Source organism: Saccopteryx leptura, chromosome 10 (assembly GCF_036850995.1).
Source record: "Saccopteryx leptura isolate mSacLep1 chromosome 10, mSacLep1_pri_phased_curated, whole genome shotgun sequence".
In the NCBI taxonomy this organism is placed as follows: domain Eukaryota; kingdom Metazoa; phylum Chordata; class Mammalia; order Chiroptera; family Emballonuridae; genus Saccopteryx; species Saccopteryx leptura.
The window spans coordinates 34659040-34681898 of record NC_089512.1 but is presented as its reverse complement, the minus strand read 5'-3'; the positions used below and the strand labels follow the sequence as shown (position 1 = coordinate 34681898).

At 39.2% G+C, this 22859-nt stretch overlaps 1 protein-coding gene across 2 annotated transcripts in view; it reads left to right on the top strand.

Annotated features, from left to right (window-relative positions):
- The window catches only part of PIK3R4 (phosphoinositide-3-kinase regulatory subunit 4), a 75591-nt gene that overhangs the window by 43087 nt on the left and 9645 nt on the right, over window positions 1–22859 (top strand). For both annotated transcript variants that reach the window (XM_066351826.1, XM_066351825.1), the window contains exons 10-14: window positions 3597–3798; window positions 5676–5863; window positions 6652–6862; window positions 10599–10764; window positions 20681–20845. In XM_066351826.1, coding sequence (XP_066207923.1) covers window positions 3597–3798; window positions 5676–5863; window positions 6652–6862; window positions 10599–10764; window positions 20681–20845 — 932 coding nt within the window. The remainder of the gene's footprint in view (window positions 1–3596; window positions 3799–5675; window positions 5864–6651; window positions 6863–10598; window positions 10765–20680; window positions 20846–22859) is intronic.

Here is a 22859-nt window from a genome sequence, read left to right as displayed (position 1 = left end):
GCCTGTTTTCCAGTGCCTGGAAAGTGTTGTTTCATATTTTTTGTCCAGTTTTAAAGTTGTTTAAAGTGGGAAGGTAAATCTAGTCTCTGTTATTACATCATGGCCAGAGCAGAATTGTTGGGTATATATATGGACTTATATACATAGAATTGCACTTTCGTCTGACCAGGTGGTGCTGCAGTGGATAGAGTGTTGACCTGAGGCACTGAGGACCCAGATTCAAAATTTTGAGGTTGCCAGCTTGAGCACAGGCTCACCAGTTGGAGCACGGGATCACTGGCTTGAGCATGGGATCATAGATATGACCCCATGGTTGCTGGCTTGAGCATGGATCATAGACATGACCAATGGTCACTGGCTTGAGACCAAAGGTCACTGGCTTGAAGCCCAAAGTTGCTGGCTTGAGCCCAAGGTTGTTGGCTTGAACCCAAGGTCTCTGGCTTGAGCAAGGGGTCACTGGCTCAGCTAGTGCTCTATCGTTAAGAGATGTATGAGAAACAATCAATGAACAACTGAAGTGCTGCAAGTACAAGTTGATACTTCTCATCTCTTTCCTTTCTTGTCTGTCTCTGTCTCTCTCTCTCTGCCTTGTGCTTAAAAAACGAAACAAACAAAAAAAAACCCTTTCTTAGACTTGACCTCTGGTTAGAGCAAAATCTCCCTGTTTATTTTTCTTTGTCAAGATTGCCTTGGCTGTCCTTGGTCCTTTGCATTTCCATATATATTTTTCATATGATATTTCCAAATCAGCTTGTCACTTTAGACAAAAAATAAATTGTTGGTATATTGAGATTGTATTGGAATTGACAATATTGAGTCTTCTAGTTGATGAACATGCTATATGTCTATAATTAGCTGTGTTTCAGTAAGGTTTTATGGTTTACTTTGTAGAGTTTTATACATTTGGGTATTTTTTTTTTAATGCTATGATTGATATATTTAAAAAACTTTATGTAGCTGAAAAATTTTTTATACTGGTTTTGTATCCAGCAACTCTGTAAAACTTATCACTTCTAATAACTTGCTGGTATGTTTCTTTTGAATTTGTACATTTACAGTCATATTATGTGTGAATAGTAACAGTATTATTTATTTTTCCAATCTAAATATAAATACTTTTTTTTTCTGCTGCCTTATTTAAATAGGATCTTCAGTACTTTTAAATAGAATTGATGAAAACAGGAATCTTTGTCATGTTTTCTGTCTCATTGGGACAACTCTCAACATTACACCAATTTGGGTTATGTTTATACAATCTTTTTATCAGATTAGGGAAATTCCCTTTCATTTCTAGCTTGCGAAGAGGATTATTATGGAAGAATGTTAAGTTTTATCAGTCTTTTCTTTTAAAAGTCTTTTCTTTATTCAGATCATTGTATGGTTTTTCTCTTCTGATGTGAATTACACTGATTGATTTTCCTGTTATAACCTATTATTCTTGGATATTTGGACTGAATACAACTATCTATATATTCAAATATATTTTTGTTATAAAATGCATAAATATATAATGTAAATATAAGTATATAAATAGTATTTTATGCAAAATGAATTTTAAATAGGCTGGATTACTTTATTGATACTTTAGTGAATATTTATGCATGTAGTTTTATGAACAATTTATCCTTCAGTTTTCCTTTTTTTATAGTGTCCTTGTCAGTTTTTTTTTTTTGTATGGTGCATGCCTAAAATTTTATTGAGATATAATTCACATACAATGAAATTCACTCTTTAGAATAGTGGTAGTCAGCCTGGTCCCTACTGCCCACTAGTGGGCATTCCAGTTTTCATGGTGGGTGGTAGCGGAGCAACCAAAGTATAAATAAAAGATAGATTTAACTTTAGTAAGTTATTTTATAAAGATTTATTCTGCTAAACTTAGCAAAAATCCGACATAAAGTACTTGGTAAGTAATTATTATTATATGCTTTAACTTGCTATAACTCTGCTTTATAAATTTTATAACGTAAAGTTACTTTCCTACTTTATAAATCACCATTACTGTGGAACCGGTGGGCGGTTAGAAAATTTTACTACTAACAGAGATACAAAAGTGGGCAGTAGGTAAAAAAAGGTTGATTACCTCTGCTTTAGAAGAGTGGATTTTACTGTATGTGAATTGTATCTCAATAAAATGTTTTACAGTTCAGTGTTTAGTATGCTCACACAGTTGTGAAACCAGAGCAACTATCTAATTTCAGAACATTTTTATCATCCCCAAAAGAATCCCTATGTCCATTAGCAATCATTCCTCTCCCTCCAGCCACTAAATTTACTTTTTGTCTCTACAAACTTGCCTATTTTGGATGTTATATGAGTGGGATCATATATGGTCTTTTTTATCTGGCTGCTTGCACTTAGCAAAATATTTTTAAGGCTTCCCCATGTTGTGGCATATATCAGTGGTCTGACACAGAGCTCCCTTGCTCTTGTAAACTGAAATAGAGATTAGCAAAGACTGGAACTCTGACTATAGGTAACAAATTGTTTTTGAGAAGTGAAAACAAGTAAATTTCAAGTTAATATTAAAAGACCGTCGAGATTCTCTCTGTGATTATTATACTTTAATGCAATTTTCCTATTTTCTAGCTTTCTAACTTACTAGGGTTTGTTTGTCTTACTGTGACTCTGGGTTGTGAACATTGTTTTAAACTCTAATGGGATCTAGATTGAGGCCTTGGGAATTTCCATTTCCATTTTATTAAGTTTTTATTTATATAATAAAAATATTCTAGAGGATATTGTGCATGGTTGGAAAGTTAAAAAGAAAACGCAGAACTCTGTTCCATTTACCATAATTTTTAAGTTGCACATTAAATTATTTAAGTTAATTATTTAGTATTTATTAGCTCTTTGTTTCAAGCATTCTAAGTGTCTTGGGTGGATTAACTTATAAAAAATTTATAGTAACTTTGTAAGATGGGCGCTAGCAATTATTTTATAGATAAATAGGGGTGCATAGAAATTGAGTATCTTAACCATGGTCACGGGTAGGAAGTAATGGATCTGGGATTTGAACCTAGGCAGTCTGACTCCAATCGTAGTGGGTGTTGCTCACATTCGCAGTTTAGCCACCATGCCTATCCATTCCTAAGATGTAGAATGTTTTCTATATCACAGCACGCTTTCACATACAGTGTTTCATGTAATATTCTCAACACTTCTAGGAGCAAGGTGGAAGTAGGTATACATTCTTTTGCCTAATACTGTTTTTCTAGAATTTTGGTTTAGATGTTAAATGTTTATTAAAAGTTATATATTAAAGATCTACTAGATACCAGGTACTGCATTAAGTTCTTTGAAGAAAAATGAGTTATACTTGATTACTCCCGTTTAGAAAAGAAGTTAACATGTAAATCTTGATATAAAGGAGAAGGTGCCCCAATGGAGCGGGTGTGTTCTGGGAGATCAGGGTAGGGAGAGGTTGTTCTCTGTTGATACCTTCTTTTTCTTTTGCTGTTGCTTGCTTCCTTTTACCATGCTGACTCTTAGAATTTTAAATTGGGTGGTTTGACCCTTCAGTTGTTAGTCATTCTAAGGCCAATTGTTATTACTGGCAAAAATAACCTAGAACATATGGTTTTATTTGGTTTTAGGGAATGACAGAGGAAGAGGAAGACAAACTTCTGGCACTAAAAGACTTCATGATGAAATCTAACAAAGCGAAGGCCAATATAGTGGACCAGAGCCATCTTCATGACAGTAGTCAGAAAGGTGTAATTGACTTGGGAGCCTTGGGCATAACGGGGAGACAAGTAGATCTTGTTAAAACCAAACAGGAACCAGATGACAAGCGAGGTTAGTACATTTATTTGTGCGTGTGTATTTAGCTTGTGTTATTAGTTATTACATAAAGCTAGTTTTAGCTAAATAGTAATAAAATAAAAGTCACATATCCCAGATATAGAACTTTCATATACAGTGAGTGACTCCGTTACGTAGCAGGAGATTTGGGGAAGAAGAAGTGGAGAAGTGAACTAATAGTTAAGAAAGTAAGTAACCTGCCAAAATCATGCTCTGTATGTTTCTCAGAATCAGGATTCAAATCAAAACCTGACACCAAAACTCTACTCTTGTAATAAAATTATGTTGCCTCTGTGGAGGTGTATGATGAAGATGAAATTCTATTTTTTAATCTTCTAAACACTAACACAAATTCAAAAGTTTATGCAAAATGAGATAGCTTTCTAGTTTGTTATTAGTAAGAAATGTCCAGTGAATTAGAAATAGTCTTGTTATTAACAATGAAATACAAGCGAGTAGAGATCAGAGAAGCCTTAACCATTTGAAGGCTCGAGATTTAGAATTGCCAGCCCTTATAATGAAGATATTGATATTAATTGTATGAGGTTTTAAGATCTCTGTTCTTTTCCCCTTAACTCTTTTTTGAGATGTACTCACTTCCAGGTATGTGCCTTTAAAAATCCCTCTATTCAAGTATCAGGGAGCTGATGAATTATATTTAAAATAAACCTCTACTTGCCAAATTTGGGATAAAGTATTTGCGACTTAATTATCAGTGGCTTGCATCCATAATAGGTAAAGCATTCACATAGAGTAATAAGAAAAATGCAAGCATCCCCACAGAAAAATTAGTGAAGGATTTGAACATACAACTGATAGAAGAATAGAAATGCATATGTTTGAAAAGGTAAATAAGGAAATGTGAATGAAAACAATGAGGTACCATTTTCTGCCTATGTCATTAGCTGAGACTGAGGCCCAGGGTTGGCAAGGGTGTAGGGAAATAAGCATTTCATGCACTATATCGAGACTGAGGCCCAGGGTTGGCAAGGGTGTAGGGAAATAAGCATTTCATGCACTATATCGAGACTGAGGCCCAGGGTTGGCAAGGGTGTAGGAAAATAAGCATTTCATGCACTGTAGATGACAGTATACATTGTACATATTCTTGTTAGAAGGCAGTGTCCTTACTCTTTGATTGTTTTCAGTTTGGGAAATTTCTAAGAAAAACGGATGTGCATGTGAAGAAATATGTATAAGAATGTTCTCAGTGAAAAAAATGGAAATAATTGAAATGTCCATTAGTAGAGGAATGGTGAAATAAATGTTCAGCATATATTGTTAAGTAGATACAAAAGCAAGTTGTAAACAGTATGTATTATTTCTGTAAAATAATATGGCAGTATATCATTAAACTATGTCATTTATGATGTATACAAACTTATGGGGGTAATTCACGTTAAATTTTGGTAATACTAGAACTTGACTTTTTGTAATTGAACAAAGTTTAAAAAATAAGGAATTTCTCATCTGTATATGGTCAGGAGGTAGCTGTATATCAGTTGATTTTTTAATTCTCTTTTTACTTTGTTTTCCTAAGTAACTGATACTAGAAACAAAGAAGTCATATTTAGCAGTGTGGAAAAAGATTTTATTACTGGTTTTTCAGACGAAGTGGTTACTTGAAATTGAGCTAGCCTTGTGAAACTAGGAAGCAGGTGGGTCTCATTATTAACCCCACTGAAAGTGCATCTGCTTCGTCTGCCCTAGGGATGAAGCGAGAGTTAATGAGTTGTTATATAAATATAAATAAATTGGAGATCATAAAGGATAAATGGGAAGTCCATTGTTGTCCCTCCTCCAACAAGCAATAAAAGCGCGTGCTGGTTTTGGAACTTCCTTCATCTATCTGTCTGACTCTGTTTTTGTAGCTAGAAAGCACGTGAAACAAGACTCCACTGTAAATGAAGAGTGGAAGAGCATGTTTGGGTCACTGGAGCCACCTAACCTCCCGCAGGCCCTGCCTAAGGGGAGTGACCAGGAGGTGGTTCAGGCTGGGAAGCCGCCTCGTTCTGAGTCCTCTGCTGGTGTGTGTGTCCCCTTGTCAACTTCTCCGCAGGTACTGTCACTAGGCAGTAATCTTCCTTTTGTCTTTCATCCCATTCTGCCGTTTTGGATGTTTAAAGGCTGTGTGCTGTACTGGGAAAATCAATATAGTGACTTGTCCTGTAGGAGGACATGTTTCTTTTTAAGACAGGTTTATGTTTAATTTTATAGCTGCTTGGAAATCTAGCTGCTGAAAGCATCAAAAAGGTCTTGTTTTAGTGCACTCACCATAAAGTGATCTGAGATTTTGGATTGAAGACGTCATTATGAACTGTGATTTTAATTAGTCTGCCATGAACCTTTTAAATCTCCTTTTGTTTTTCCTCTAATATAACATGATTATGTCTATAAAATATCAAAAATACTTCTGGGAAGAAAAGTTCCAGATTTGCCTTGTGTAAGAATGTCATGGTGATTTTGAAATATTTGAAATAAATGTGTCATTTAAGGTAACTCCTTCCTAACCAGTCATAGTTTAAGTGAAAATATTAACTGAACAAAGTGGTAATATTCTATTTCTTCTTTTCAGTTTACTTAGTGAGTATTTTAGTTTAATGTTATTGCTTCACTGATAATTTTTTCTTTTAATGTCGAAGTTTGGAAATGTAATGTTTGTGGTTAAACTTCATTTTAACTAGGTTTTCATTGAAAACATGTCATTGTATTTAAGTGAACTTAAAAATTGGTACATTAATAAGGACAGAAAGCTGGAATAATGAATAAAGAGAACATAGGTCCCCTGTTATCATCAAATATATTTTGCTGATGACCTAAATACCTATAAGTCTGTTTGTTTTGCAGGTTCCCGAAGTGACAAATGTCCAAAGTAGAAAGCCAACAATACAGGTTTTAAGTAGTACAATTTTACCGTCCACCTACCAGATTCGGATCACAACTTGTAAAACGGAGCTTCAGCAACTCATCCAGCAGAAGCGGGAGCAGTGTAATGCTGAGCGGGTAGCGAAGCAGATGATGGAGAATGCCGAGTGGGAGAGTAAACCGCCGCCCCCGGGTAAGGTGCCCCTGCCTGGGCGGTGTGTGCAGCCTGGGTGCCGGAGCCTGGAGCCTGTGCAGGCTACTGACAGTGAACTGCCAGGCAAAGGAAGGACAGACTCACTTTGGAAGCCTAAAGGGGAAGAAGCAATAAAGTGAGAAATCTCAAGTCATTATTTGTGGAGTTTGGCTTTTCATAGCCATAGGGGCAACTGCATTGTTTTGTTTTGGCCACTTACTGTTTCACCCTGTGTGTGGTCCATTTTCCCCATTTATTGTGTTAGGTTTCACCTGCCTGCTATAATGCCATGCGACTTGCTCAATGAATGTCAGGCTTCTGGGAGTAAACGTCAGCTTTTAATTTCTGAAGGGGCCTGACCTGTGGTGGCGCAGTGGATAAAGCGTCGACCTGGAAATGCTGAGGTCGCCGGTTCAAAACCCTGGGCTTGCCTTGTCAAGGCACATATGGGAGTTGATGCTTCCAGCTCCTCCCCCCTTCTCTTTCTGTCTCTCCTCTCTCTCTCTCCCTCTGTCTCTCCCTCTCCTCTGTAAAAAAAAAAATGAATAAATTTCTGAAGGGTTTGACATCTTAATTTTCTTTTAAAAAAGGTAAAAAAAAATTAGAAAAATTATGAACACTCTGAAAAGGAAACCAAATCTCCTATATCCCTACCGTAATTCAGCAATTATCAACATTAAGATTTTAAGGAAACACTCCTATGTTCTGAGAAGACTTACAAAAAATTTAGAGATATTTCAGGTACAGTGTAGCTCAGTTATGTTGACAGACTTGCCCAGTTTAATGTGGTAAAGCTAGTCTTTGATAGTGGATTTGCCCATTTTGAAAAACATTTTTAGTGAGCATGTATAGAAACTGGGGGAAATGCATAGTGTGCTTATGTGTAGAGATTTAAAAATTATGTGAATTTCCATGAGTTCTATTGTGAACTCAAAGAAAACCCTGGTAGAGATAAATGATTTAAAGATTTAGAAAATGGTGTTGAGTGGTAAGTGGCATCTGAAGTTGTATAAATTTTTATTTTTAGAATAAATATCCTGAAATATTTAAGTTGTTTCTGTAACATAGTTCAATATCATTTACAACCTGTTTCAAAAGAAAAAATTGACCACAAACTATTTACTTTATTTTATGGTAGAATCTGTCCTTTAAAGTGGCATTTTATTCTTAGCGGAGCTGTACATTTTATACAGCAGTCACAGAGATGGTGTCAAATTTTGTGGTTTAAGAAATGTGCTGTGACTGTTGGGTTCTTAATTGTTTTCTTTCTTCACTTGAGTGGTTGTGTGAAATTTTCTCTATAGAAAAATATTTCACCTAGCCTGGGAGATTATCTGGACTTCATGGCAAGGTGTTTTTGATCATTTTCAAATCCAGTATGCCCTCCTGAAAAACTGTATCCAGCTGTTTTTCCCACTCATGTGGGCCAGCGATCCAAGGGGAAACACTGTCAGCCAACTTTGGAAGTAGTATTGTTTCATTTTATGTCTTGGTAAAAAATAATTTTATTCTAAAATGATACCATTATTAATTAAGCACAGTGCTAACTCCTAATATAGTATGATCTTCAGCATACTTTGTTTTATTTTATTTTAAAATTGATTAATACTAAATATGATTACATGTCACACTTAACATAGAATTTTATTCATTAAATCTTAAAGATGCTTATGCGTGAGGACATGCTAGGTACTGTGAATGATTCAGAATGGCTAAGCATGGTCTCTCGGCCTCAGGGAACTCACAATTTATTAGAGGAAATTAATCTTACACAAAAATATATAATAAAACAAAAAGGTATAGATGTCATAAAGAAAGGACTAGATAGCCTGACCAGGCGGTGGCGCAGTGGGTAGAGCATCGGACTGGGACGCGGAGGACCCGGGTTCGAGACCCCGAGGTGCCAGCTTGAGCGCGGGCTCATCGGGTTTGAGCAGTGCTCACCAGCTTGAGCCCAAGGATGCTGACTCGACCAAGGGGTCACTCGGTCTGCTGTAGCCCCCCAGTCAAGGCACATATGAGAAATCAGTCAATGGACAACTAAAGAACCACAACGAAGAATTGATGTTTCTCATCTCTCTCCCTTCCTGTCTGTCTGTCCCTATCTGTCCCTCTCTCTGACTCTCTCTGTCTCTGCCACACAAAAAAAGAAAGTACTAGATCAGAGGTAGTCAACCTTTTTATACCTACTGCCCACTTTTGTATCTCTGTTAGTAGTAAAAATTTTTTAAAGATTTTATTTATTCATTTTAGAGAGAAGAGAAAGAGAATGAGAGAGAGAGAGGAGAGAGAGAAGGGGAGAGGAGCAGGAAGCATCAACTCCCATATGTGCCATAACCAGGCAAGCTCAGGGTTTTGAACTGGCAATTTCAGAGTTCCAGGTCGACACTTTATCCACTGTGCCACCACAGGTCAAGCAGTAGTAAAATTTTCTAACCACCCACTAGTTCCACAGTAATGGTGATTTATAAAGTAGGGAAGTAATTTTACTTTATAAAATTTATAAAGCAGCCTGACCAGGCGGTGGCGCAGTGGATAGAGCATCGGACTGGGATGCAGAGGACCCGGGTTCGCGACCCCACGGTCGCCAGCTTGAGTGCGAGCTCATCTGGTTTGAGGAAAGGCCCACCGGCTTGAACCCAAGGTCACTGGCTCTAGCAAGGGGTTGCTCGGTCTGCTGAAGGCCCGTGGTCAAGGCACATATGAGAAAGCAATCAATGAACAACTAAGGTGTTGCAACGCGCAATGAAAAACTAATGATTGATGCTTCTCATCTCTCTCCGTTCCTGTCTGTCTGTCCCTGTCTATCCCTCTCTGTGACTCACTCTCTGTCTCTCTAAAAAATAAAAAAAATTAAAAAAAAAATTTTTATAAAGCAGAGTTACAGCAAGTTAAAGCATATAATAATAATTACTTACCAAGTACTTTATGTCGATTTTTCTCTTAAGTTTGGCAGAATAAATCTTTATAAAACAACTTACTATATAAATTTAACTATAGTAGTTAAACTTTGGTTGCTCCACTACCGCCCACCATGAAAGCTGGAACGCCCACTAGTGGCGGTAGGGACCAGGTTGACTACCACTGTGCTAGATAATACTGAGGGCATTCTGAGGCTGTAATTTATAGTACCATTTGTGCTAACATGCTGTACCATGGAATATGTGATTGCAGGTAGAGAGGAAATCAACATTGGGTGTTTACCATGGGCCTGGGACAGTGGTAAACTCTTTATACATTTAATTTATTCATGTTGGGACTTTTGGTTTAAGTAATAGTCCCCCTACTTTACATTTGAGAAAATTGAAGCTCGGAGAGTTTAAATAAGTGCCCTCAGGGTAGGCATTTATGGTTGGTGGATTTGGGTATTTGAGACTCTCAGTCTCAGGCTGCCTTCCTACCATCCAGTTTCTCTAGGTCAGGATAGTCATTACCTCTTGCTACTGAGCAAGCAGTCAGGAGTTTTCTGGGTAGCTAGTTACTATTTTGCCTTCTCAGACACTAGTGAAGGACTCGAGTCTTTCTAAGGCTGCTTGAGTAACAATTGCTATCTTGGATTTCTTAATAGTATCAGTCATGGTCCAGTAGACCACTGTGTACTGGCTGGCTGTTGGTATTCGGTTAGTTCTTCTTATCATTGTTCTCATGCTGGTTGTTGGTGATTGTAATGGGGGTTGAGGGAAAGATTGTATTTATAAAGTATAGTTAAAGACAATATTCCTTTGCTTTTCCTTAGGGTGGCGTCCTAAAGGGCTACTAGTTGCACATCTTCATGAACACAAATCTGCTGTGAATCGAATTAGAGTCTCTGATGAGCACTCACTTTTTGCAACGTCTTCAAATGACGGTACTGTGAAAATCTGGAATAGTCAAAAGATGGAGGGGAAGACCACTACCACCAGGTAAAACATGCTTAGGAGGAGAGTCAGTTCATTAACTCAGTTAACACCTGTTTATTGATTGCTTACACTCTGTGTAACAGGCATCTTAGGTGCCAGGGATGCAGCAGTGATAACTGGAGAGAATACTTTTCATATGGGAGGTGATAGACATTAAACAGTATAAATAAAACGTATAGTATGCTAGATGGTAAAAAATGTTACGGAGAAAAATATAGCAGGGAAGAGGGAATGCAGTAGCATAGAATTGTAAATAAATTGCCCAGAGAGAACACCTTACAGAGAGAATATATCATTTGAGGAAAGACCTAAAAAAGGTGAGGAAGAGAGCCATGTCAATATCTTGGGGAAGAGCATTTCGGGCAGAGGAAACGGATTTCAAAGGCCCTGAGGTGGAGGGGTGTTTGGCATGTTTGAGGAACAACAGAATGGTCTGCGTGGCGGGAGCAGAGTGAACCAGAGGGAGGACCAGGAGGGGCCAGATTACATAGGGCCTTGTAGGCTGCCGTAAAGGACTTGGACTTCCACTCTGGGTGAGATGGGGAGCCTTCGGAGGGTTCCGAGCCGAGGAGGGACAGGACCTGAATGAGATGGTTGAGTATAGACTGAAGAGGGATAGGACAGAAGCTGTTAGGCCTCGACAGTAATTCAAGCTAGAGGTGGAGGTATTGGGAAATGATCAGATTCTGGATATGTGATATTTTGATGGTAGAGCCAAACTGATTGGCTGAATGGATTAGATGGATTATGAGCAAGAGAAAAGTAAAAAAATGATGAAATGGTTAGCTGTGCAAGGGAAACACATACTACCATTGCTCCACTGTTATGGTCAAAATGGAGATAATTTATGACTTGAAATACTGAAAATGTTAAATATGCATGAAGTAATTTTGGTAAGTATGATTATAGAAATATTTTAGATTTGTGCTACTTTATAGTGATGTTCCCACTTGATACGCAATGTGTTTGCCACCCCATCTTCTTTCCCCACTCCCCCGTCCCCATCAGTTCTGCCATGTCCATATTCTGTGCTTAGTTTGCTCTGGGTCTGAGAAGAAAACAAGTAGAAATGAAAGTTGAGGCATATGTGCATGACGTGGGGAATCTCTGGGGCTTCCTTGCTGTCTGTTCATTGACCATAGTTAACCACAAAATAATCAAGCAGCAAAATATTTTAATAACTAAAAGTTTACTCTTTAACAATCTGATACAGTTTTGTGTTGTTTATTTTTTAAAAAGAACTATATTTTTACACCATGCTTAATTATTGTTTTCATACTCATTCTCTATTGGCATTACATTGGTCAGAACATAAGTCAAAAACCGATAAAAGAATCCTGGCTCCAGGTAGCAATTTTTTGTCAATATTTTATAATGAAATTTTCAAATGTATAAGAAAAGTTGAAAGAGTCTCACGGTGAACATCTATGTACTTGCCACACAGATTTTATAATTAATAATTTTGCTATGTCATAATTATCCAGCTTCCTATCAATACCTCTTTTTAAAATGTATTCAGATAAGTTGCAAATATCAGTACACTCCCCCTAAAAACAACAGCATGCCTGTCATTAACTGGAGCTCAATTATTTGGTTTTGGTTTTGTTTTGTGTGAGAGAGAGAGAGAAAGAGAGGGACATCGAGAGAGAGATAGGAAGGGAGAGAGATGAGAAGCAACAACTTGTAGTTGTGGCATTTTAGTTGTTCATTGATTGATTCTCATATGTGCCCTGACTGGGAGGCTCCTGCTGAGTCAATGACCCCTTGCTCAAGCCAGTGACCTTGGGATCATGTCTATGATCCCATGCTCAACCCAGATGAGCCCGCATTCAAGCCAGTGACCTCAGGGTTTTGAAACTGGGGCCTCAGTGTCCCAACTTGACTATCCACTGTGCCACAGCTGGTCATCCTCAATTATTTGTTTATAGTTCTTTTTATTCTTTTTTTTTGGCATAGAATTCATTTTATGAAGCACATAGGTCTTAAGTGAAACATACTACAAATTTTAACAAATACACCTGTGCAACTTAAACTGCTCTAAAAATACAGAACATAAGCATCACACTGGAATGTTCCCTCATATTCTTCCACATACAGTCCTTGTCTCTTTCCTACTTACAACTATTTAAAAAAATTTTACCCACTGATTAGCATTTTTATAAGTAGTTTAAGCATCTCTTCTTTTTCTTTTTTTAAATTTTAGTGAGAGGAGAAGAGGCAGAGACAGACTCCCACATGTGCTTCCACTGGGATCCACTAAGCCCACTAGAGGGCGATGCTCTGCCTATCTGGGGCCCTTGCTCCATTGCAGCCCATTTTTTAGTGCGTAAGGTGGAGGCCATGGAGCCATCCTCAGTTCCCAGGGCCAACTCACTCCAATCAGGCCATGGCTGCAGGAGAGGAGGAGAAGAGAGAGAAACAAGAGAGGGAGGGGTGGAGAAACAGATGGGCGCTTCTCCTTTGTGCCCTGGCTGGGAATTGAACCTAGGACATCCATACGCTAGGCCAGCGCTCTACTGCTGAGCCCACCAGCTAGGGCAAGCATCTCTTCTGATAATAACTTTCCAAATGTTTCTTTGTTACTATCGACATCATCTACATTCATTGTCCCTTTTATTAGGAGGATAAGTCTAATTGACATGAGTAAACTTCTCAAGAACTTGGAACCATTTGTTAGCTTTGCAAAGCTCCACTTGCTAATTCCCCAAAGACTTTTTATCACAGAGATAGATGCCTTCTGTATCCCAGTGTCATATTTTAGGCAGTGGTATCCAGGTGTCATATTCCAGACTGTTTTCCCAGAAATGTGGCAGTTTAGCTGACTGTGTAGTCTTAGGGAAGTTTGTATGATGGTTAGGAGATTGGACTTCACCTGGAGGCATCTGCTCTCTGGCCATTAACACTGCCCTTGCTGAGTGCGACAGGCCTTGGCTTGGAGGCGCTTCAGTCCAGGTCCGGGGGTGGGGAAGGGGGGACGGGAACAGAATGTGTTGCTCTGGTCATATGCCTCCCTGAACTGATGAGGGAGGAGGAGGCCATTATTATTGGCAGAAGCAAGTGGGAAACAGCTGGTGGCAGGGATAGAGCAATAAAACTGAAGTGTTTTCTTAGGAAATGTTCCTGGTACATTCGGACTACTGAGGCTTTTCTCCTCTGTATTATGTTGGCTGACTGACTTCCCAGTCCTACCTTTCTAATTGAATTATGTTTGGTGATTTAGGCCACCTGCCATTTTCTTCTGGAGTTGTACTTTTAGAGTGTCCCTTGAGGACTACTTCTTGAAAAATTGCTGTTTTTTAAACTTTCACATAGATATTTTCAACTTAATCCTTTATAGTGTTTTCAATTATATTTTTCATATATGCTTCTTTTATCTTATTTTTGACTCATTTGGTTTCTCAATTTTAGGGAGTTGGGTACATTTGGTACTTGAATTTGATGGTAAAACATCTAAGTGGAGTTTTGGCCCGATGAGGAATTGAAACAATTGAGGGATGTGCAAGAAAGTTGCCAGTTTTAGGGTTACATATTTTAGATTCACTGGTAGTGTTGAAAGTTGAAGTTTACGAATTGTACAGCTACTTTGAAGAAAATGGAGTATGAAGGATTATAAAGACCTGAGAAGACCTGAGACCTGAGTCTTAGGAAATTGAATTTTGGGGATGGGAAGAGAGGGATCAGAAAAGGAGAGAGAAGAAACCATTGAAGTTGTATTAGACTGCAACAGAAGAGAGTTTTAAGAAAGGAAATTATAGGCAGCTTTCAAATGCAATAAAAAAGCCAACTAACATATAAACCTAGTAAGGCAGTTGGGCATTTCCTTCCTTCTTTCTTCCTTTTTCCCTTCCCTTCCCTTCCTTTTCCTCCCCTTTTCTTTTCTTTTCTTTTCTTTCTCTTCTCTTCTCTTCTCTTCTCTTCTCTTCTCTTCTCTTCTCTTCTCTTCTCTTCTCTTCTCTTCTTTCTCTCTCTTTCTCTTTCATAAGAGGTGGGGAGGCAGAGATAGACTCTTACATATGCCTTAACCAGGATCCACCTGGCAAGCCTCTACCAGGCAATACTCTGTCTGGCTGGGCTGCAGCAGCTCCATTGCTTGGCAGCTGAGCTTTTCTCAGTGCCTGAGGCTGAGACCAGGGAGTTATTCTCAGCACCTGACTTTTGCTCTAACCACCAGAGAAAGGGAGGGGTGGAGAAGCAGATGGTTGCTTATTCTGTGTGCCCTGACCGGGAATCGAACCCAGGACATCCACACCCGGCTGACACTCTACCACTGAGCCAACCGCCCAGGGCCAGTTGGGCATTTTCATACAGCACCTTTGGTGGAATGTAGTTGATACATTTATTATTCCTAAAGGACTTTTTGACAGTATGTATCATAGCCTTTATAATGTCATTATTCTAAGGAAATAACTAAGAACCAACTCATATATTTAGTTTTAAGGCTATTTAAATTGTCCATCTTTATAATAGAAGAAAATTAGGCCCTGGCTGGTTGGCTCAGTAGTAGAGTGTTGGCCTGGTGTGTGTGGATGTCCCAGGTTAGATTCCTGGTCAGGGCACACAGGAGAAGATCCCATCTGCTTCTCTATCCCTTCCCCCCCTCCCTCTCTCTTTCTCTTCTTCTCCCCTCCTGCAGCCATGACTTGATTAGAGTGAGATGGCCCAGGCGCTGAGGATGGCTTCATAGCCTCTGCCTCAGGAGCTAAAAAAAATGACTGCCTTGCTGAGCAACGGAGCATCGCCCCCAAGTTGGTTTGTTGGGTGGATCCCGGTCGGGGTGCATGTGGGAGTCTGTCTGTCTGCCTCCCCTCCTCTAAAAAAAAAAGGCAAACTAAAGGTTTAGTAGTAGGAGTAGGAGTGAAATTGGATAAATAACTGATGGTGCACATATAAAACAGATGTGGAAATAAATTTTTTAAAATGAAATATAAAATGTAGGTTTAAGAAGAGCATGTAGGGTTTCTATGTTTGGAATGACAGTAAGGACTTACAAAAATCTGCTCCAGGCCCTGGCCGGTTGGCTCAGTGGTAGAGTGTCGGCCTGGTATGCGGGGGGACCCGGGTTCGATTCCCGGCCAGGGCACATAGGAGAAGCGCCCATTTGCTTCTCCACCCCCTCCCCTCCTTCCTCTCTGTCTCTCTCTTCCCCTCCCGCAGCCAAGGCTCCATTGGAGCAAAGATGGCCCGGGTGCTGGGGATGGCTCCTTGGCCTCTGCCCCAGGCGCTAGAGTGGCTCTGGTCGCAGCAAAGCGACGCCCCGGAGGGGCAGAGCATCTCCCCCTGGTGGGCAGAGCGTTGCCCCTGGTGGGCGTGCCGGGTGGACCCCAGTCGGGCGCATGCGGGAGTCTGTCTGACTGTCTCTCCCCGTTTCCAGCTTCAGAAAAAAAAAAAAAAAAAAAAAAAAATCTGCTCCAGCACAAACACAATGAGTACACTAGCAGAAACTATCCCAGTCAACATTTTCAGAACTCTGTAAATTAGCTTAAGTCCTGCATCAACCCAAAGAGTGTTATTCAATAAAAACAGCTGATTTTTTAGAACAGTGAGCCATGTGGTCTCAAATTTTATCCCCTTCTCCCAAGCTCTGCAGTAGCTTTTGAAGACAGTCCCACAACTACAGTAGTCATGAAAAGAAGCAGCTTAATAGCCACTCAGTGGGTGGGAAGGTCTTGAAACTCCCCAGAAGCTCCATTTCCAGAGAATTGTCATTAATTGACCTTTCTGACAGTTAGCTAAATAAATAGCTCCATTCTCAGGGCGTATCTTTATTTTATCTGACCCCTACCTTGTTCTTTGAGGAAAACTCTGTCCACAGGACATTTGTTGAAATTATCAGTGCTATTTGTTTAGCCGTGCACCTGCTTGAGATAGCATTACCAGTTGTAGCTAACAAGACAAAAATTTTTAAAAAGAAGAATTAGGGAATGAGATTTCCACAGGGGCCTTTGAAAAGTTTCGATGTATTCGTAGTTGTCTATACAGCCATGTGCACATGCAGAGTTGTGCACATGCCCAAGAAAGAACTGAGAAGACCCGGAGTTCTCACCTCCGGTTGATCTTGAGACTCTGTGCAAGCAGCAAGTGAAGGATAAGGCAGAGTTGTAAGCTGCTTTATTAAAACACAGAGAGCCTCAACAAAGGCACACCCAGCTCAGGTCATGAAAGGAAACAAATGTCCGGTCATTTGCTGACAATTAAACTATCTGAACAACAAAGACTTCAGAGGCCACACATTAGAAAGAGTATGGACTTTATAGACTCAGTACAGGGAAGTCACCAGACGAATAGCAACAGCATTGGATTTTATTTCCAAAGTTGACACATATTAATTAGAACGTGCAGTTTTGAACAGAAAATTACAAGCAAGGCAAAGGAACAGAAAAGTATGGGCTATACCGGGGGGGGGGGGGGGGGGGGGGCAGTCAGTGGAAACTGTATTTCAGTAATCCCAGACATTGGATTTACTACGTAAAGATTTAAATTAGCCATTAAAATATATTCAAAGAAAAAATATATTCAAAGAATTAAAAGAAACCCTGTCTAAAGAATTAAAAGGAAAATGAGAAAAATGTCTCACCAAATAGTAAAAAGGACATAGAAATGATAAATAGAAATTCTAGAGTTGAAAAGTATAACTGAAATGAAAAATTCACTTATGAGGCTTCACAGCAGATTTCAACTGGAAAGAAAAAAGCAAGGACTTGAAGATAGATTAGTGGACATTATCTAGTCATATACAGAAACTGAAAAAGAATAAAGAAAAATGAACAGAGCTTCAAAGACCTGATGAACACTATCAAATGTACCAACATACATATATAATAGGAGTCCCAACAGAAAAAGAAAGAGGAGCAGAAGATTATTTGAAGAAGTATGGCTGACATACACAAGATACACACTTTAGATTCAAAGACACAAATAAGTTGTAAGAGAAAAAGCTGAAAAAAGTTACCCCATACAGATGGTATGGTGAGACTGTACTAATAAAAGACAAGATAAACTTTAACATAAAAACTGCTACCAGAGACAAGAACATTTAGAATGATAAAAGGGTCAGTGCCTCAGGACAACATAACAATTACAAACAGATGCACCTAACTTTTTAAACTCGATAAAAGGCGATAAAAAATAAATGATTCAAATAAATTTTTCTCCAAATAGGACCAAAAAGTATATGAAAAGATGCTCTACATCATTAGTCACTAGGGCAAGGCAAACCAAAACGAAAATGAGATACCACTTCATACCCAATAGAACGGCTATAATCAAAAAGACAATAACAAGTATTATAGAGAATATGGAGAAATTGGGACGTTTATACATTGTTGGTGGGAATATAAAATGGTGCATTAACTTTGGAAAACAGTTTGGCAGTTTCTCAAAATACTAAACCTAGGTTTACCTCATGACCCTGCTATTTTACTCATAGGTATAAACCCAAGATAGGTGAAAACATTCACACAGAAATCTATACATTAGTCTTCATAGCATTTTTCATAATAGCCAGAAAGTGGAAACCACAATGCCTACAAACTGTTGGATGGGTAAACCAAATATGGCATAGCCATACAATGGAATATTATGTAGCAATAATTCATGCTGCAGCATGGATAAATCTTGAAAACATTATGCCAAGCAAAAGAAGCCTGATTCAAAGGCCAGCTAGCATATTATCTGATTCCACTTATATGAAATGTCTAGAAGGCACATCTAGAGAAAGTAGATTGGCAGTTGCCAGGATCTGGGAGGAAGGAGCATTGAGGAATGACCGGTAATGGGTACAGGGTGTCTTTTCGGGGTAGTGAAAATGTTCTGGAATTAGATAGTGGTGGTGGTAGCCAAACATAGTGACTATATTATAAATCCCTTTAAGAAGAGTGAATTTTATGGTATGCACGTTATACCTCAGTATTGAGGGAGGGAGAAAGAGAGAGATATTGAGCATACTGGCATTTTTATCTCCCATTACCTTGTTCCTGGCTCTCTTTACTCATCTACCATGCTGGGCCCTTGTAGACACCGGTTTAAGACATATCCACACAAAGACTTATACACTAATGTTTCTAGTAGCATTATTCATAGTAGCTAAAAGTGGAAACAGCACAAGTGTTCGTATCTGATGAGCGGATAAACAAAATGTGGTGTCCAAACAAGGGAAAAGAATATTTGGCCGTAAAGAGGAATGGATGAACCTTTGAAAACATTAAGAAGCCAGGAACAAAAGGTCACATAATGACTGACTGTATTTATATGAAATATTCAAAATAAGCAAATTCACAGAAAATATAAGGGGTATGGGAAAGGGGTGTGTGAATGCTTGTGGGTGTGACGTGGCTTTCTTTCGGGATTTCTTAGGAATGATGGCAATATTCCGGTTAGATACTGATGATGTATGAAGCATTCTGTTGTTATACTTTATGGTGCATGAATTGTATCTCAACAAAGCTGTTAAGAAGAAATGAACTAGAGAGATATGATTAATAAAATATATAAAATATAACTATTTATATAGAACACTATTTGGAAGGATATAACACAAAATGTTAATGGTGTTTTTTTCTGGGTAGTAGAATTATAATTGTTTTTACTTTTCTGTATTTCAATAATTTAATATGTAATAACTTGTATAGTAAAATGAAATAGAAAATATAGAAGTGAATAAATTTGGTGATCAGGGGCTGGTGACCTTTTAAAGCAGGGGTCCCCAAACTACGGCCCGCGGGCCACATGCGGCCCCCTGAGGCCATTTATCCGGCCCCCGCCGCACTTCCGGAAGGGGCACCTCTTTCATTGGTGGTCAGTGAGAGGAGCACAGGATGCATCCTGTGTGCCGTATGTGGTGGCGCCACAAAGCGCAGCGATGCGGGACGCACGCGTCAGGGCTCCGGAAGCGCGTCATATCACTTGTTGTGGCTAGCATTGACAAATATGGAACCAGACACTGACCATCTCATTAGCCAAAAGCAGGCCCATAGTTCCCATTGAAATACTGGTCAGTTTGTTGATTTAAATTTACCTGTTCTTTATTTTAAATATTGTATTTGTTCCTGTTTTATTTACTTTAAAATAAGATATGTGCAGTGTGCTTAGGGATTTGTTCATAGTTTTTTTTATAGTCCGGCCCTCCAATGGTCTGAGGGACAGTGAACTGGCCCCCTGTGTAAAAAGTTTGGGGACCCCTGTTTTAAAGTATGGCCCCTTAGAAGGGTGAGTATGCCCCCTATGTGTAGGGTAATGAAGGAGGGAGTCAGTAGTAATGGCAGGCACCCTCTGTAGAGCAGATATTCAAGAACTTGGGCAGTGAATATAAAGAAGTAGGGCAGACAGCTTGAGAGGTCAGCATGTGTATGGGAGAGACGGAATATTATAGTATTTTGCATTTATGAATGTTTCGTAGTTTGAGCTCCACTATGTCCCAGTTAGGTAACTGGGCAGCTCTTGTTTTGTAGATTAAGGAAGCTGAGACACAGAGTAGGTTAGTGGCTGGACCAAGATCATGTGGGTGGTCAGCAGTGGGACTCAGCTCTTTGCTTCCATGCCAGTGGTTGTCCTGCTGTGCCAGGCGGCATCTTAGCGATTGTAGAGTAACTGCAGGGTGTACAAGTACGGTTTAAGGTATTGCAGGAGTGGAAGGGGGACTGCATCAGGACCACAAGTATGGGAGCTCCAGTTGGAAAGGAGGATGGACAGTCCTGTGAGAGAGAAGTGGGTAGGGATGGCTATTTGAAAATATCAGAAGGAAAGGTGATTTGTACCAGTGCTATTGAGGAGGATTTTTGTTTTTGTTATGAGATCAAGGAGATGCACTGAACCTCAAAGTAGTAATTTTTTGTTAATAGTCATGTGGATATTTATTTACTATAAGCAATAATAATGCTCTCGTGGCCCTTCAGAAATGCAACCTTATTTTTCTTTTGTGCAGATCTATTCTTACATATAGCCGAATTGGAGGCCGTGTCAAGACTCTCACGTTCTGCCAGGGTTCTCATTACTTGGCCATAGCCTCTGATAATGGTGCTGTTCAGCTTCTTGGAATTGAGGCTTCTAAGCTGCCCAAGTCTCCTAAAATTCACCCTCTACAAAGCAGGTATCTATCTTTTGTGCATTTAAACTCCATTTAATGCATTAGGGTAATTTAACCGTGCCTTCCCACTGTAGTTGGGATCAACTGAGGACTTATTGCATTGCACTTCTTTTTTTAAGCACATGAAATATAACTGTTTCCAACTCAGATCTATTACATGTAGTTAGTTTTAGAAAACTATGTCTGCATCTTTTATTTTTTGCCAAGTTGTCAAGAGCTCAGAAGGGCAACTTTGAACTTGGGGCTCGTCCCAATCTGGAATGTGTCTGAATGATCTCATTATCAGTTACATCTTCTGTCTCAACTACTAAAAGCCAGTACTCTGGCTGGCTGACTTTGAGAAGATGGGTGTTCTTCATTAAAGAAGACTCAAATGTTGTCAGCAGTTTGTCACTTGGCATTAAAACCTCTGAAATTGATGGGAATATGGAGTGTAGCTTCAGATGATTAGCTTACCATTGTAAAACAAAATATTGCCTGGTTTTTATTTAAGAATTTCTTTCACTAACAAATTGTGGTTGTCTACAGAGTCAACACTTGCAAGGTAAGACATTTAAAGATAAAGCAGAACAATTTTTCAACTGACCAATATGCTCTACACTGAGGGTTCCAAAGACAAGTGAAGTACGTTAAGCTCTCCAGAGAACCACAGTCTAGCGGGAGAAACAGACCAGTGGACAGATGATTTCAGTGCAGTTTGATCTGTGCCATGTTACAGGGATGGGGGAGACAGCTTGTAGGGAATAGGGAGGAAGGCCTGAAGGAGGTGTGGCCAGGTGTAAATACACTAGCCAGCCAGAGGAGGGATGGCAGGCAGAGGGGCTGGGCCCGTGAGCAGATGCTTACAGGGAAGTGCATTATAAGTCATGGCCAGTGAGGTAGCTAAGGCAGGAAGAGATGTTTGTTAAATAACCTAGGTTTTTATTATTTGTTTTGTTTTGCCCTTGCAGTTAAAAATATGTTATTTTCGTCATACTCATTAAACAGATTTGGGCAGCTTTTGTCCAGGACATAATGAACTAAACACCCATTATCTGCCATTTTCTTTATTGGCAGAGGATGACTGTACAGCAGTATACCTGTTGAGTTCCATGTAAATGAACAAAGAGCCACGGGCAGTGTGTGTTGTGTGGTGCTGTGGCAGGACACACCCCCCGGCAGGCTCACGCTGGGCACACGTACTCACAGAGCTGTTCCCTGTGAACGTGCTGTCCTTCCCCTCAGCGAGCGCTGACATTCAGGTTGGGAGGCTGTGCCAGGGTGGTAGATTTCACTCTGTCTGACAGCCTGTCTTCCAAAGAAACCTTTCCCTGAGACCTGCTTTACTGTGTGTTTTTTTTCTTTTTGTTTGCTTCATTCAATCAGACCAACTGTTGTCTTAGCTCTTAATAATTAGAATTTGTGATACCTTTTTACATTTTATTTGGCATTTGGGCTTGCGTCATTACTTTAAGGGGAATATAGTTTGTATTGGAATGTTTGTGAATATAATTATTTATCTGGGACAGGGGTCAGCAAGCTACAGCCTACAGTATGGCCCATGAACTAAGAATGATTTTTGCATTTTCAAAGGGTTGTAAAAAAAAAAAAAGACCACGCATAGAGATGTATATGACTTGCAAAGCCTAAAATATTTACTGTCTGGCTCCTTACAGAAAATGTTTGCTGACTCTTGACCTAAAAGATAAAACTAAATTAGTGTGTGTAAAGCATGGTATGCACTGATGAAGAAGGCTGGGCAGTAGGATATTCTTTTTAGTTTAAAAATGCTGAAGCTTAAAAAAGCAGTTTACCCATACAATGGACTAGTACATAAAAAGGAATAAAAAGGAATCAGTAGTATTTTATTGCTTTTATTATCAGTAATAAAAATGAGTAAACTGTTGAATTCATGCAACAACATCGATGAATCTTAAAGTCCTTTTTTGTAATGAAAGAAGTCAGATGTAAAAGGCTGTATATTATTGTTGTTTCCATCATACAGCAGTCTGGAAAACAAAATTATAAGGGGGACAGC